Source organism: Eubalaena glacialis, chromosome 2 (assembly GCF_028564815.1).
Source record: "Eubalaena glacialis isolate mEubGla1 chromosome 2, mEubGla1.1.hap2.+ XY, whole genome shotgun sequence".
NCBI lineage: Eukaryota > Metazoa > Chordata > Mammalia > Artiodactyla > Balaenidae > Eubalaena > Eubalaena glacialis.
The window spans coordinates 107502061-107518646 of NC_083717.1; the positions used below are offsets into that span (position 1 = coordinate 107502061).

General features: G+C 50.2%; 1 protein-coding gene across 4 annotated transcripts in view; it reads left to right on the forward strand.

Moving 5' to 3' along the window:
• FRMD5 (FERM domain containing 5) overlaps nt 1-16586 on the forward strand; it is a 350784-nt gene that overhangs the window by 332198 nt on the left and 2000 nt on the right. For all 4 annotated transcript variants that reach the window (XM_061182209.1, XM_061182207.1, XM_061182210.1 and 1 more), the window contains exons 8-13: nt 2567-2655; nt 5688-5751; nt 6354-6445; nt 9059-9133; nt 9695-9763; nt 10681-10787. In XM_061182209.1, coding sequence (XP_061038192.1) covers nt 2567-2655; nt 5688-5751; nt 6354-6445; nt 9059-9133; nt 9695-9763; nt 10681-10787 — 496 coding nt within the window. The remainder of the gene's footprint in view (nt 1-2566; nt 2656-5687; nt 5752-6353; nt 6446-9058; nt 9134-9694; nt 9764-10680; nt 10788-16586) is intronic.

Consider the following 16586-nt stretch of genomic DNA (forward strand, 5'->3'; position numbering starts at 1 on the left):
GATATCATCAACCCTGACTTGACAGCGAGGAGCCTGAAACACAGGGCAACGAAGGGACCTGGCTGAGGTCACACGGGCGGTGAGTGCAGAGCCAGGGCCTGGGCCGACTGACCCGGCGCCCGTGGTTCTGGCGCAGGTGCTCTTCTACCGTTGCCCACAGGGGCCTGGAGTGCGAGAGCTGGAGGGAGGCCTTCCCTGCCCACTTCGCTGCTTCCCGTCCCTCCTCTACCATCCACAATCCAACCACAAGCCTCTGCAGGCCCTGCCCTTCCTTTCCATCCTTCCACCTGTTCTTCCTCCTGGGCCTGTCCTTCAGCGAGCAGCAGGAGACACCGTCCCCCCTCTGCCCCACTGTGCCCTCCCCTCGTTGTGCTCACGTGTGGGCTCCCACCCCCCCCCGCCGGCAGCCACACTGGTCCCTCTGGCCCACCTCACTGCCTCACACATTCTCCTGATAAACGTCTCCTGCAGGCCTGTTCTCTGAGTACAGATAAGGTAAGGCCTCCACCCTCGAGTCTCTGTCTAAACCCGCAGTTGTAGGCCTTCCTCGGGTCCTGCCTGCACGCTGAGCTGAAGGCCTCCCGGTGCCCACCCTCCAACCCTGCGTGCAGAACCCTCCCTCACCCACCCCCCCCCCCGAGGCCAGCCTGCCCAGTTAGTGCCAGTGCCCCCTGGCAGGGACAGTGTTTGTGTGCAGTGCTGGCACTCAGTTGTTAGCACCCACCACCAAGCCCTGATGACAGGCAGGGGGAAGCCCAGCCGCGTGGCTTCAAAGTATCTCCATTCAGGTTATTTTTAAACAGCATTTTGCTGTGCCCATGGGTTGAATGACACTGTGCTTGCAGCCAAGTGTTGGGGTCATGACAGACCCTGAGGAAAGGACAATAACAACTATGCATTAATTCAAATGTTTGCAAAATATATATATTTAGTTTATTCCCTGGGCCCAGATGCTCACACCTGCAACCCTGACTCTAAGAGATAGCTTTAAGGCAAAACTGCACTTTTCCTTGAGGCAAGGCTCATGAGGCCCTGCAGAGGCCCCACTGTTCTTAGGACTGATTAGGCTGAAGATCTGTGCCAGGGAGGCAAAGCTTGAAGGCGGGAGAGACTAGGAGAGCCTGACAGCCACGGCCCGCACTTGCACCCATCACACCAGGGACCTGGCCTCGACCCCATGGCACTATCTGAGCTGTGACCCAGACAACTGGCCTGCATGCCCATTCGATCAGCAGCCTGGCATAATTTTCTGGCCACCTGAACACACACCCTGACAGAGCAGATTCTCACCTGTGGCCACTATCAGGAAGGAAGCGCCTCTGAGAGAATGTAATCGTCACCCAGCTTTCTGTGCCCCGTCCCAGCCTAGAAAAGACCTGGGCCTCCTGGAGCTCATTTCCCACATGATGGAACCAGGACCTACAGCTTCTGCACCTTCTCCCCTCTTTGCCCAGTAGAACCTCAAGCCTTGTGTTTACCACCTGATAGTGACAGGTGACCAGGAGGCCTCTTTGTTGGTTCAGGCACCACAGGGCTGGCGATAGCTGTTCCACTTGGCCAGTTGCTTCTTATATTTTCTTCAGCTAAACTTTCCTGAGGGAGCCCAGTGTGTCAGGCCATCATGATAATGATAACTGCTATTCTCTCTCTCACTCACACAGAACAGCTTTCTCGAAATATAATTCACACATCAAAAAAATCCATCCTTTTCAAAGTGTGCAATTCGATGGTTTTTAGTCCATTAACAGAATTGTGAAACTTGTGAAACAATCACCACTATCTAATTTTAGAACATTTTCATCACCTTCAAAAAGAAACCCTGTACCTATTAGCTGTCACTCCCTATCTCCTCTTCCCCACAGCCCCTGGCAACCAGTAGTATACTTTTTGTCTCTGTGGATTTGCCTGTTCTGGATATTTCATATAAATGCAAGCATACAACAATGTGATCTTTTGTAACTGGCTTCTTTCACTTAGCATAATGTTTTCAAGGTTCATTTGTGTTGTTACAGGTATCAGTACTTCATTCCTTTTTACTGCTGAATAATATTCCATTGTGTGGATGTACCACATTTTGTTTATTCACTTATCAGCTGATGGACATTTGGATTATTTCCACTTTGCTGCCGGTATGAATAATCCTGCTATGAACATTTATGCACAAGTTTCTGTGTGAACATAGTTTTCAATTCTCTTGGGTACATACCTAGGAGTGGAATTGCTGGGTCATATGATAACTCTACGTTTAACAATTTGAAGAACTTCCAAACTGCTTTCCAAAGTGACTGCACCATTTTACAATCCCACCAGCAATGTGTGGGTTTGCTGTTCTCTTTGGATATTCACAACAGCTTTCTAAGATTGGTATTATAATCTACAACTTACAGTTAAGGCCACCGAGGCTCAGAAAAGGTAAGTAACTTGGCTATTACTTCCAAATGCCAGGCTCTTCCCTCTGTGACCAACGGCCAAGTATTAACCCTGTATCCCCAGTGAACAACTGTGTTTCTCACCCTTTTACCTCTATGCCTGCGTCACCCTGATGAGAAATCTTTGTGTGTTACAGGACGTGTCAGGAAATGCTGCATTTCTGGCCTTCACTCCTTTTGGGTTTGTTGTTCTGCAAGGAAACAAGAGGGTCCACTTCATTAAATGGTGAGTATCTTCATTTCCAAAACAGGCTTTTTATACCTCACCAACTGGGGAGGGCTGTGGTTCCCATGTCCTATGTCTGTGATTGGGCGAGTTCTGGTTCTGAGCCCTCTCCAAAGCCTTGCATCCGTAATGGTAACTGATGAAGGTAGTGGTCTCTTCTAGGGATCCTATGCTTCCACAGGGGTGTTCCTGAGAGCCAACAGCCTCTCCAGAGAGAGAAAGGGTATGGAAAGTTGGTTTCTGGGTAGGATGAGACATCTAGAGCTGGAGCCAATGTTAGGGAAGCAAAGTTCCCATGAGAACTGAGTCCTTGGGACTGTCCCCCGCTGAGGACCATAGCATCTGCAGGGATGTTTACTCCTTACCCACTCTCCTAACGAAGGAGGGCTTGCAGTGACCCCTGGGGCAGATATAAGTGACCTGTTGCTCTGGCAAAACACCCTCCTCGGACCAAAGCCCACGGCGGGCACTGCATGCAGGAGCACAGATGCTGCTCTGTCTCCTGTCCCTCTTCAGGGCTTAGGTGTCCTCAGCCTCCAAGAGTCACATCCCCGCTCTTTCTTCCCTCCCCTGCCTCTCCCACTCCCAATTCTAGCAGGCAAGAGCCACTGCTGCAGCCACAGCTGCTCGGAACTGCTTCCTCTCCGCCCATCTGTTGGGGTCTGTTCTGCTGCGTGGTTCTGTGAGCCGATGCAGCAGACTGGTTTGTTGATGGACGTTTGGCTCTCCTAGAGACCCTTTTTCTGGCCCATGCAAACATCTTGCAGCCTCATGTTGCATATTTTACTAAGCCCCTGTGATCTCTGAACCTTCCTGGGCCTTAGACTGCCAAGTCTAAGCTGGCCAGCTCCTCTCAGGGGCTTGGACAGTGTCTTTCCTTGGCCCAGCAGAGCTCAGCCAGGGAAGCCTGCTCCTGTCTTGTTTCCTCCACCTTCTCAAGAAGAGCTAGCGGGGAACCTGAGGACAGAGCTGCTCCCTGGTGAGCTTTCTGTGGGGGATGCTGCAGGCCAGCTCTCCTGTGACGTCCTCTTCAGCTCCCCTGTTAGCTTGTGGACAGACACCCCCTTTCCAACCCTGTGGCTCTTGTGAAGCTTGGTGACATGATGATCAACCAGAGTGCTTGTGAAACTGCTCCCCAGACATGCCCGGCCAGGCCCCATTCCCAGAAAACCCCTTCCAGGGCGGCCTGCCACACTGGGCTAACTGGTGTGCTCCCCAACACGCCCATTTGCTACCCCTTCTCAAGTTGGCCCACTCACTGCACTCCTTCGGTGAAGATGGTGAGGGTTTGGGGTCTTCTGTCCAACAAGATATTTTTCAGAAAAAGACAATGAACAGGGTCAGGCCACCGCTCTCCCAGTGAGGAGTACTTGCTATTTGGAGACCTCTGGGTCGTCTGATGTTCCTTAGAAGGCCCGGATCCTGGCCACACTCCAACCAGGGTAGCTGTCTTATGAGGTGACTGGTAGGGGGCATTTTAGCTAGAAACAGGTAGGACACACCCGGGCCTGTAGTCCCTAAAGTATCCTTACCCTCCAGAAGCCCTGCTGCTCACTGGGTTGTCCCAGACCCTTTTCCTTCTATAGCTTCTCTCACAGCCCATTTCTTCAGGACGCCTCTTCATATGCCTCAACTTTAAAGTAATAGACGTAAATTTAATCACACTTCCAATAGAAAATTTCCTACTTTCCTACCTTGCTTATTGAAGGCCTAGGATGATCTGTGTGCTTGTTTATGTATCAGTCAATTGATATTTATTGTATTCTGTATGTGTATGAGAGATTGATTGATTGGGAGGGAATCTAACAGAGAAGGAATCCCATGTGGCTTGTACTAGCTCAGAACTGGTGCAGAAGTTGTGAGCTCTCATCCTGACCCAGCCATGATTTCCAGGGAACAGGTGACCTTCCTCTGTCCCCTGAGTTTTGTCCAGTAGTAAACTGGGTACATTGTTCTCACTACCTTTCTGCTACTTTCTAGGATATTGAGGAAATCTCCCTAGAAATCGCAAAGAGGAAGAAGCCAAGTGGAGGCAGATATGCATGGTCAGACCTCCTTGGGGGGTCCCAGTTGGGTAGAAAAATAAAGACTCTGCCCCCAGTGAGGTAGGAGGGCCTTCAGGCTCCAGAGGGTAGCTGTGTCAGGCCAATGGAAGGGAAGTGAGGAGTGACCAATGCTGAGGCCTAGTTCTCTGGCTCTCAGGGACATCCACCTAAGACCCCAGTCATTTTTCCATTTTGTAAATGTAACCAAGGCTGAGAGCAGTATGTGGAGGTGAGGTCTAAGCCGTGCCATGTACAGTAACCATGTCACTTCTTCTGATTTGTGTCTGTCCTGCGGGTGGATGTACCCCAGTATCCTGTTTGCCTCTTTTACTGCAGCCATTCACTGGGCTGGTGGCTTCAAGGATTTTTCTACAAAAACCCCTAAGCCCCTTTCCTGGTCAGTACGCTGCATGACTGTTCCATGTAATCTGTTCTCTCTCTTTGGTATGTTGCCCTGCCCCCGTCCCTGAGATCGTTTGACATTTGTCTGCATTAAACTGCATTTTCCATCCAGTGGCACAGTCACCTGAAGGACTCAACTCCCTCAGAACCTGGTCGCATTGTTTTTCATTATTTGCTGTATCTTGAACTTTGGCCTCATCAGCTACCTGTGGCATCTTACATTTGACAGTCCCATCCAGATAATGCACCTGTGTTATGAACCAAATCCTGAAATGGCCCAGGACTACTCTACCTAGACTCACTTCCCATGCAAACGTTTCCCTTTTACAGCCACTGTTGATGAGCCCGAAATCCTCCTATCACCCTATTATTATAGTGTGATTGACCAGAAAACTGTGGATTGAACTGTTTCAACAACTGTTCTCTAAGGCCCCTGCGCTGCTGTCTTGTTTCAGTTCTAATTTTGGCTAAAACTGTGTCTGTGCCTGGAGCCCCTTCCAGTCGGGGTGGGCTGTGCATCTACAAGACTTAGCTGTGAGCAAGCAGCCCACAGTGAGATGACGGGCGCTCTCTTTGTGCTTCTAGGAATGAGGTGACCAAGCTGAAATTTGAAGGAAAGACTTTTTATTTGTACGTAAGTCAGAAAGAGGTGAGTGCTGGCTTCCTTCTCTTCAGGGAGGGCTGGGGCACTGGGGTGGCTCCTGATGGCCAGGGCTGAACCAAAGTGGTCCATCCAGGCAGAGCTAAGCCCCCTGCATGCCAAGCCGGGACCAAGGTCAAGGCTGGAGGTGAGGAGACATGAGATGACGAGAGGTGGCTGTAGGTCCTGGAGCACAGGGACTTCCTCAGGGATGCTGGTGACCCTCAGAGGTTCCATACCTCCAGGAAGTACAGAGTAAGATTCTTTTGCTTCCATATGAAAATTCCAGGAAGATAATAAATACCAAAAAAATAAAAATAAAAATTCCAGATGAGAGTGCCACTTTCTCTGGGGAGGGCTCACTTGGTTCAAGTGGTGCCAGCAGACTTACTCTGATTGGACCTGCCAGGTGTGCCCTTCTGCACTGAACTCAGCTCTGTCCTGTGGGTGCTGCAGGCTTCTCTTCCCGCCAGGCAGCCCCTTCCCCGTCTGAAGCCTCTCCCTGAGAGCACTGGGGAGCCTTCAGACAGCTCAGAGCTCAGTGTCCTGGCCCTCTTCACCCTTTGCTTCGCCATCCGCACTCAGCTGTTTCTATGTGGGATTTTTTGTAGGAAAAGAAAATTATTCTCACATATTTTGCTCCAACTCCAGAAGCCTGCAAGCACCTCTGGAAATGTGGGATAGAGAACCAAGCCTTCTACAAGTGAGTGGACACTTGGGATGGGAACTGCCTTTATCAGGGCCAAAGCCATAGAAGCTACTTTTAGAGGAACAATGGGCAGGAAAGTTTGAGAAACTCTGACAAAGGAGACATGAGATAAGGCTGGGCTTCCTTATAAAACTCAGACCCCTTTCCGGGTGGCTGTCTGTACCACCTGGAGGGTCAGAGCTGATGTCTGGGAATGTGTGTCAGCAGAGTTGCCCAAGGCGTCTACCTTGCAATGTTGTTGGACAGCCCCCCAGTGGCAAAGCAGTTCTGGGTCTTTTCAGGGGAAGGCTTGGGCCAGAGAAAGCCCATAGGTGCCTGACTTGAATAAAGCTGGCCCCTTGGAGCCACTCAGAGCCCAGAATACAATAGCTCCATGAAGGAACAGGCACAGCCCAGAGCAGCTCCCTAAGCCTTGGAGAGACTCTGGGGCCCGCTCCCCAGTGGGTGGCCTGGTGCTGAGCTGGGGTTGATACCAGCCCTTCCTGGTGTGTCACTGACAGAGGTGTTGCCAGTGACAGGCCAAGTGCTCAGGAGCTGGGGGTGGGGTAGCTGGAGGAAGCAAGGACTTGACTGTTACTGAGATAGCAGCTTTGGGGCAAAGGAGAGAGCTTAGCTTACCAAATGATTTTGTAAAGTATATTGAGGCTTTTGTGCCCAGTTTTCTTTGATTAAAAAAGTTGTTATAAAAGCATTAGGGAGCAAAGAAATAGCCCACTGAGAAACTGGGGTGATGCCAGATGAAGTGTATTTCACTAAAACCCTTGGTCTTGTTTTTAAAATAGAATGCCATGACTTACGCTTTAATAAGCTGCATCTTAATCAGAACAACGTAAGACAGAATGTGTGGTATATTTCTCCCCTGACAGGCCATAGTTCTCCCTCCAGTAACCTGAAGGATCCAGAGCAGAATTGCTCTGGGCTGGGAGGGCACCATCTTCCTCCCCACTCAACAGACTCTGCTACCTGCTGACTGCTGTGGGATGCTGGCCCCCAGAGGCTGTTTCTTGGGCAGGCTTTCTGAGTTGTATAATAAAGTCTATGCATTGGATACCAGAATCAGGGGTGAATTGAATGGGCAGCCTGAATTCTCACCTGAGTGGGCTTCTTTCTTCTCATGGAGAAGACACTCGGAAGACTTTCATGTGGTCACATTTCCCTCCTACTCAGTCCCTGGCTGTCCAAGGAACGCCAAGAAAACATTTCAGCACCATTTCTGGAGGCCCTCCTTTGTTTTTCCGTCTGAGCCATGGGAACAGAATTGTGCTTCTGAACCTGTGACCAAACTCAGTTTCTGAGTCTTTCCTTAACAGATTGCCAACATCCACACTGGAAACCAAGGCCGCTTTTCACTGTTCTCCATGACTACTGATTAGGTGTTAAAAGCCTCTAGCCTGGGTCAGATCCCCATTTATGCCAGGTCGCTAGCAGGAGCCACTTCGGCCTCACTCGGAGTATCTGTCATGGGCAGATCCCTGCCCTGCTTTTGGCCTAGTGCTTTGAAGGGAGCCGGTCAGACTCAAGAACGTGCTCAGATAAAAATAACTTTACGTGTCTAGCACGTATTAAATATTTTAAACCAAAAAAAAAAAAAAAGAATGTGTTCAGACAGGAGAGTAAGTAGGCTCAGAGCCTCATGGAGCCCTGAGACAGGTGGGGATGGTGTCCCCAGCACCTGCTGTTCATGGATTATAGGGACAACTCCCTAAATATTCACTGCCCACTCAGGACAAAGGCTTCAGACCAGTTCGGTTCCCGGCTGGGTTAGCACTACAGGCACCCAGGGCGTGTTGTGGATGGGGTCAGGTCTTAGGAGATTCAATCTGGGCAGCTCTGCCCAAGCTTCCCTTTCTAAGAGGAGTACAGGGATCAGAGCAGTCACTCAAGGGTGACTTCCAGAGTCTCCACCTCAGCTGTTCACAGCCTTGAAAGTGGTGTTAATGGGCTTTCTGGGGGAGGGCAAATGGTTCCAAGTTCAAACAAATGGTGGAACTTTTATTAAAGTTCAGCTAGTTTCTTCATTTCACGACTTCTCAGAGTCTCTAATGTGACAATACACTTTAGGTTCTCTCCAAGAAGGAGATGGAACAGGAAGGGCACTACTCTCTTCTCCACCCACAGTTACCCAGACATGGACACGAATTCTCAAATACTAGGACTGGAAGGGACTCCTGAGGTCAAGCAGTCCCAGCTCCATCATTGTATAGATAAGAAGACTGAGGCTAAGAGAGGAAAAGAAATTTGCCCAGGGTCACACTGCTAACCAGTGGCCTGGCTGAGATTCAGCAGGTGGCATTCTCTTTCCCTAACATTTATTCTCTCAGTCCCCGTGGGGAGCCCATGAGGCACTCCTGGGGAGCCCTCTCTCTCAGTCCCCGTGGGGAGCCCTCACTCTCCTAACGTGGAAGTGGGTTGCAGCATGCCTGTCCATAGCACTGAGACCGTGAACACGGCCCTCAGGTGCTAAAGGAGAGTCGGAGACAAGCAGGGCTGTGAAGGGCCTTTTCCTGAAGGGTTTCTTCAAGTAGCCTTTGGAAGGAGCTGGGGACACAGCCTTAGGCTGTAAGGCATTGCAGGCCATCTCTCACACTGGACTTTGCCTTGCTGCAGGCTGGAGAAGTCAAGCCAAGTCCGCACAGTGTCCAGCAGCAATTTATTCTTTAAAGGGAGCCGGTTCCGATACAGGTAAATAGTGACAGTAAGTAACCGTTATGGACCTTTTTTCAGACCCTTCTCTGGAGAAGGGTGGCCCAGTGGTCCTTATCCTGAGAACAAAGACACTGGGAACCTCCAGAGAAGTGTGAGGTTTCCATCCGATTCTCCTGTCTCCTAACCCTTTGACTGTTTCTTTCCTTCCCTGCAGCTGTTTGCCTGTAGGGGTTAAAATGTGTGTCTTCTCCTGCCCTTACAAAAGCAGCAAAATAAGAACTGTAAGAGTGATTCCTTTCATTTCTGTCTAAAGATTTCATTTTTTTTGCAATATTTTTGGAACACGCTGGACAATGAGGAATCATTCCTAAATGAGGATGGAAGATCCCAAAGACTGCAGAGAGAGAGAGCTGTCATGACGCCTTAGAGCTCTTTACCCCAGCAAGCAAGCCCTACTCAGTGGCCTAACCATTGGGAAGGGGTAGGCCAAAGAGGCCACTTCCCAATTCAGCCCAAGTATCTGAGATCTTACAGAGGAGCTCAGTCCTGGAACACTGTCTCATTTCTTGCTGCTTGTTTTACTTATACTACTTATAGTGGCCGAGTTGCAAAGGAAGTAATGGAGTCCAGTGCCAAGATCAAACGGGAGCCACCAGAAATACACAGGTAGGCACCAGGGGCTTACCCCCAAACCAGGTCCAGCTCAGATCTCAGAATCTTAAAAGAGCCAGCAGTTTGAGTACTGTGAAGATTCTGGCCATGATGGCTTCCAAACAGGGCAGCAGGGTGAAGAGACCCATCTCAGCCAAAGGCATGGGAACAGGATGACCCTGGTTCCCTGAGCCCTGATGGAGAATGAGGGAAGGTGGGCTAATGCAGACAGTACATCAGACCCAGGAGCCACCTTCCTGGGTAATTCTCTACCATCATCCCAAGTCCTGAAATTGGTCATAGACCTTGGAGGACATGCCCAAGCAGCAAGATTTCATTGGCTGTCAGCAGTCCATTCAGGAAGCCAGTCACACTAGGTCTGAAATAGTTTCAGGATCCGTGCTTTATGTATAACTGTAAATCATGCACGTCCAGGAGGCCATCTCCTAAAAACTGATAAGACTGAGGGAGAATATGATTGGCCAAGAGGTCTGGGGTTTGCCAACCAGCCTGACCTCTGGGAATGGGAGCATTACTACCTGCCTTCACTCAGAGCCCCCTGCCACCAGCAGCCTCTGTGGAAAGTCAGGGGAGGTTGCATATCAGTCTTAGGCACATTTTTAGGAGCACCGCATATCCTGGGGCTCTACTCTCTGACAATCCTGCCCAGGGACCAGTGGCACCATTGCCACACTAAAGAAAGGTTCGGGTGGGTCTGGGATATCAGGAGGTTGACAAGTTTGAAGTAGTGTCTGACTGGGATCCAGGGACTAAAGGCAGAAAGCAGATATTAAAGATTTTTAAAAACAAAACAAAACTTAACACAGCCAGGCAATTCTCAGGCAATTCTAGTAGCCAGTCCTCAACTCTGAGTCCTGACCACATCTGTCAGTGCACTAAGTCAACAGAGTTCTTTTTTTCTTTAACCTCAGAGCAGGGATGGTCCCCAGCCGCAGCTGTCCCTCCATAACCCATGGCCCAAGGCTGAGCAGCGTCCCCAGGACCCGGAGAAGAGCTGTTCACATCTCCATCATGGAAGGTGAGCATGAGCTCTGGAGATGACCTGGGGTTCCTCCAAGTTGTCACCTGGGCCAGTTCCTCGCAGGGACCTTGAAAAGAAGTGAATTTGCACTAGAGACAGCAGCAAGTTTCTCCAACGGTAGGGAGAATGTTTCATCCAGTCAATGGGAACACCAGCTGGGTGTCAGGTGAAGGGTAACCCCATCCAGCCCTGATGAGCTGTGGTCCAGGAGGGGTTTGTAGATCTGAGAGTATTAGACTAAACCTTTGGGAGAGAACTTTGTATGTGGAAGCTACCAGGTTCCATGCAGTTCTGAAACTGATTTCCATCAGAGGCTTTCCCTAGTGTTCCAGATCTGATAACCAGTTTCCACAGCTTAAAGGATCAGGGTGGCTGAGGCAGTTAACCAAGAAGTGAAAACTCTTGGTTCTGAAGCATTCCAGTAGCTGCCACCACCTTCTACTTCAGTTGTAGAAATCTGTCCTCTTGCTATCTGAATTCTTTAACATTGTCTCAGGAAATCCAATATGCCCCTTCTCTATCTACCGTTCCCTCGCTCTGGAGGAGGTGGAGGTGGAAAGAGAGACAAAGTCTGTGTATTTTCACTGAACGAGATGACCCAGTAGCTGGGGTTGATACCTCTCCAGTATCTGGGCAGTTTATACTGTTAGGAGACTCTGGGAAGATTGCCCTCCAGCTGTTGTCACTGACCCAGCTTGCCCCACAGGCTTGATACAGGTATAAAGTTGAGTGCTTTCCTTCCTAAAGACAACATTTTGTTTGTTTTGTTGGGGTTTTTTAAATTTTTTATTTATTTATTTTTGGCAGCGTTGGGTCTTTGTTGCTGCGCGCAGGCTTCCTCTAGTTGTGGCGAGCGGGGGCTACTCTTTGTTGCGGTGTGTGGGCTTCTCATTGCGGTGGCTTCTCTTGTGGAGCACGGGCTCTAGGCGCGTGGGCTCAGTAGTTGTGGTGCATGGGCTTAGCTGCTCCGCGGCAGGTGGGATCTTAGTTCCCTGACCAGGGATCGAACCCATGTCCCCTGCATTGGCAGGCGGATTCTTAACCACTGCGCCACCAGGGAAGTCCCATGAAGACAACGTTTTGTAGGACCTCAGAAGATCTCAAGCAGCAGCACACAGCAGTAGGACTGCTTCAAATGTGTCGCTGTCCTGGAAGCTGGGGAGGGAAGGTCCTCTGCCCTTTCTGTGGGAATGCTGCTTGTTAATGAAAATGAAGAATCGCTTAGGTTAGGAAGGACATTGCTCTGCTGCTCCTCTGGGAGGATCTCTGGTTTGTGTTTAGGATTTTACAATGTGTCACTGACTCTGCATCACCTGAGTATGGTGTAAAACTACAAACAGTCTAGGGGTTGAGAACCCTGGCTGGGCAACCACCATCAAAGGCCTTATTTATGTGAGTACCTTAGTTGCTCCATTTGTAAAACTCCATGGGTTTCGAGGAAGCTGATGTACGTGCAAGTACTTTAAAGAGATGAAAGCATTTACTGGGCAGGCAGCAAGCACAATGCAAAGAGCGCTGGTCAGGAAGTCAAGGATAAGGTCAAAATAGGAGCTCTGCCACACATTTTCTGGGCAGGTTGCTTAACCTCTATGAGCCTGTTGCCCCCACTGTAGAAAGGGGGGTGGTGGGGGAGGGTGCCTTGGAAACTCCCAAGTATAATCGCTATGCAAGGTATGGAATTATTGAGGTCTGGCCATCATCAGACACAGCCCCCTGGTTTTCCCTCCTATCTTAGGCTGAGCGGGAGAAGTGAGCCCAGCTCTCTTATTTTGGGGTGTGCATCTCAGGAAAGTGGACTGTCTTCTCCTCTTTTGAGGAAACATAACTTTCTCCCCTCTCTGTGGCCCTTGTTCCCGTCCGTCCTGAGGCTGAAGCCACCAGGTTTATCCCAAGGCTCTTGCAGAAAGTCGGGACAGCTGTCCTCCCAGAGAAAAGGCCACCTCCTGGGGGAAGCTGGCCCTAATGCAGGTATCGCATAGGAGAGCAGCCTCAGGCATTGCTGCTCCCCAGCATATGGAAGAATGTCCAGTAAAACCAGCATTCCCAGAAGAGGGAAGACTGAGGCCATCCATGTGGGGATATAACTCATTTGGAGTAGCTGCCAAGCAGGGTTAGCAAAACAACTCAGAGGTGGGGAGAACCATCCTCAAGCTCCCCCAAGACGAGCTGTGAGGCTGCCTCAGTTCCCAACCAGCTCTGGCTGCCTTCAGCCTCCTCCCAGAACCTGTATTCTCCCATTGTAGCAGCAGTAGGCTCCTCAACATCCCAAACTGTCACCCATGCTTACAAAATGCCAGGGAAGGCTGCAGTGGGGAGAGGCCGCTGAGAAAGCTATTAGAGCAGAGACCCCCACCCCCACCCCAGGGCCAGGGCACGGCCTCAAAAGCTTAGGCTCAGAACTTCACACCTGGCAGATTATAACACAGCAGGCCTCCACGTGCTACTCCCCAAGCCAACGTGCTCCTTACACCCCATGCCCAGTGGTGCCTATAGACAAACACAGTCTTCATCCCCGGTCATGGCCCTCGGGGCCCATTAGACTCAGAAGGGCGTGGGTTGAAGCTCAGAACTGCCCTGGCAGGAATGAAACTCACAGGCAGAATGTAATTCAGGGTGAGGAGAGGCAGGTGGACATCTGGTTTGGATGTGAAAAAAAATACAAGATTTTAGCAGTTGAGTGGCTCTATCAGTGCAGGGATCATCAAGCCTGGGGAAATATAGAATGGATTATTTCAGGAGGTGAGAGTTCAGCTGCATCATCTCTCAAGAGGGGGTTTTGCCTTTAAAGCACCTAACACGGCTGGCCCTCACTGTACACCCCAACCAGGCAGCGAAGGGTGAGAGGGATGCGATGGGGACCTCAGAAGAAGGACACAAACCATCAAAACTCCCAGGAAGTTATGGACATTTGAAATTGGTTCACGCTCCATCAGGGATTGTCTTTCCTATAGTCCATATGGCACATAAATTAATATCACAGAAACCATTTGCCTTTTCCAGGGGAAAGCTTTGTTTGCTATCTCCAAAAACAGTGGGGAAAATTGCAAAAACATTAACGTAACGTTACAGTTTGAATGAAACCATGTAATCTCAATGAACTGAGACCCTTAAAAAGAAGACTGCATTGGTTGGCCCTGCCCTCTGCTCTCGGGGATGCCAAGATAACACATGTTATTAGCACAGGCCTGACCTAGAGAGGACGCTCAGGTATGTCAGTTCCTTTCACCCATTGTGCCCCATGGGGCAGCCAGACAAATAGCGCAGATCCCAGTGGAGGAGGGGACGCAGGCCATTTCCAGCCCCAGAGCCACCGCCTCACACTTCAGAGCCACCCAACCCAAAGCCATTTTCTTTGTAGCTTCACATCCTGGATTTTCTGGGACAGTCCCGATTTCCCCTGCTCTCTGGGATTATTCCCTGCCCTCTCTGTTCCTCACCCTCTGAGAGGTCTGGGGCCCTTATACGGGCCTCAGGGAAACAGCTACTGGCTGGGAAAGCATTACCTTTTATAGCTCTAAGTCCTTCTGACTGAATCCAGTCCCCTGATAACGCTGGCCTCTCAGAGCTGCTCTTTCCCTGCAGCTCAGTCTGCTCTGAAACTCTCAGAGCCAACCTTTTCTCTCCAGCATGGGAGGCACTGCGAAAGGGCTGTCATGGTGTGAGATCAGTTGGTTTCCCATCCTTTCCCTCTGTACCTTCCCTGCCTGGCTGGTTCCCATGAAGAGATCAGCTGGTTTCCACTGAAGAAGTACCTGCCTTCCTGGGCCACCATGGGGAAGAGTCTGATTAAGATTCACACCAGAGTCCGAGTTCAGCTCCGGTTGACTAATCACTGCCTTCGGCCCCTGAGTGTGCGCATCCTGAGGATGGGGCCCCGGCTCCAGGGTAGGCTCCTGACCACTGTGCCCCCCCGCCCACTGGGAGCCACCTCTGGGCAAGGCGATCAGCTGGAGCACCTCCAAGGTAAAAAGACACCCTCTGTTTTGCTGTGCCACTCACCCAGATCCCACCCATGGCACCCACCCCATCCATCCCAGAATAACAGGTTTGAGGCGAGTGGTGGTTTCTAGTGAAACCTGAAATTCTGTACAGGACTAACCTAGCATAGGAATAACCTTAACTTTACAGGTGAGGTCTGTTGGGGGAACAGAAGACTAACATTTACTGAGTAATTTTGTTTGTCAGGCTCTCTACTTAGAAATACATATGTAGCCATTATCTTGTTTACTGAGAGCACCAACAACTCACTATAATGTGGCTTCTGGTGTCCCTCTGATTTGTTCTTTCTGATGTCACAGCCTTTGCCTCTCACCTTCCCCAGTAAGCTTAGGGCTGAATTGTAGGCCAGGCTATGATTGCACTAAGTGGCTTCCGGCAGCTATGCTGGTCATACACTGGAAGATCTGGCAGTCAGAGCTGTCCTTGTGAGGGGACAGCCCTTGAAAGGGTGTGAGGTGCCCTGTGCAACGGGGCTGAGGTTCCAGAGAACAGGGAGCCAGAAGAGTACTTGGGAAAGGAGCTGAAACAGCAACATGTAAGATCAGAGCCTGGAAAGGTTTCTTTTATCAGAAACCCATTTCACACTCCCAGGTACGTGTTTCTCATGCTACACACATGCAAATGGGGGAAGAAGGGAGGAACACTGGGGAAAACAGAGAGCAGAGGAACATCAAAGGCTCCGGAACAAGGGACAGGCTCTTAATTTCACCTTATTTCACAACAGTTTCTTGGGCAATTGGGACCTAAGTCTAAGGCAGGTGCAGGCTGTTGACTTAATTCATCCTGGCCTGTTGTTCCACTCCCCGGAATCCAACTGCATGATCATTAGCACCATGGAATAGAAAGAGGCTTGGATTCTACCCTTGTCTTTGCCAGTAACAAGCAACGACATGACTGTAACCTCTTGCCCTCACCACTTCATGAAGTTGTTTAAAGATAAAATGGAAGTGCTTTAAAAAGTTTAAAACATTATACAAATTTAAGTATTTTATAGCATAGGGACAAAGGAAATACAGCCAGGACAGTGCAGCTTCTGAAAGCAGGAGCTGAGAGCTGCAGCTAATATACTAATGGTGAGGTGGTGGGGAGCAGAGGCGGATAGCAGGGGGCTGCCATCTCCCCTGCCCATGCCAGCCACTCGTTCGTAACCCAGGGTTCGTTCCTATGGAGAATCTTTTACTGTGTGTATGCCGAGACGGGCTACAGCAAGCTGGGCAGGCAGGCGGCCTGGCTGCAACTGGCTACCTACCAAGGAAGCCAAGGAAGATGAGATACACTACTTCTGAAACGTTACTGGCACCTTTTAAAAGAGACCCTGGGGCTTTTGAAGCCAGCCCAGAACCAGAAAACTCCGTAATCGGCCCTGGTTAGGTCTTACCTTTACTAGCTGGGTATCCAGCTATCTGGGGCAGTCAGGGTCGATTTCAGAGCAACAGAAGGGGACAAGCTTCTCTTGATGTGGACCACAAAAGCAGGGAGAGCCACTCTGGAACCACCAATATGGCCAGGAGTAGAAAATACAGACACTGAACTTGAAAGAAGAAGCCATTTCCTTGGGAGCACTATGACATGGGCCACACTTGGTGACTCTGAGCTCTGACATCCTCTGGCTTGGGTGGCTGCTGTTTGGTTGAGGGGAGTAACCAGCTCCTGTTCTTCCCTACTAGAGCTTTGAGCCCTGGAAAGAAAGAGATGTTCCATCTAAGAAAGTAAAGAGATAATGTGTAGTTTTAGGGGCAGAAGACCCTTTCTCCTAATGTAAGAGAATTTCCCACTGATCCAACAAGATCGTCTCAG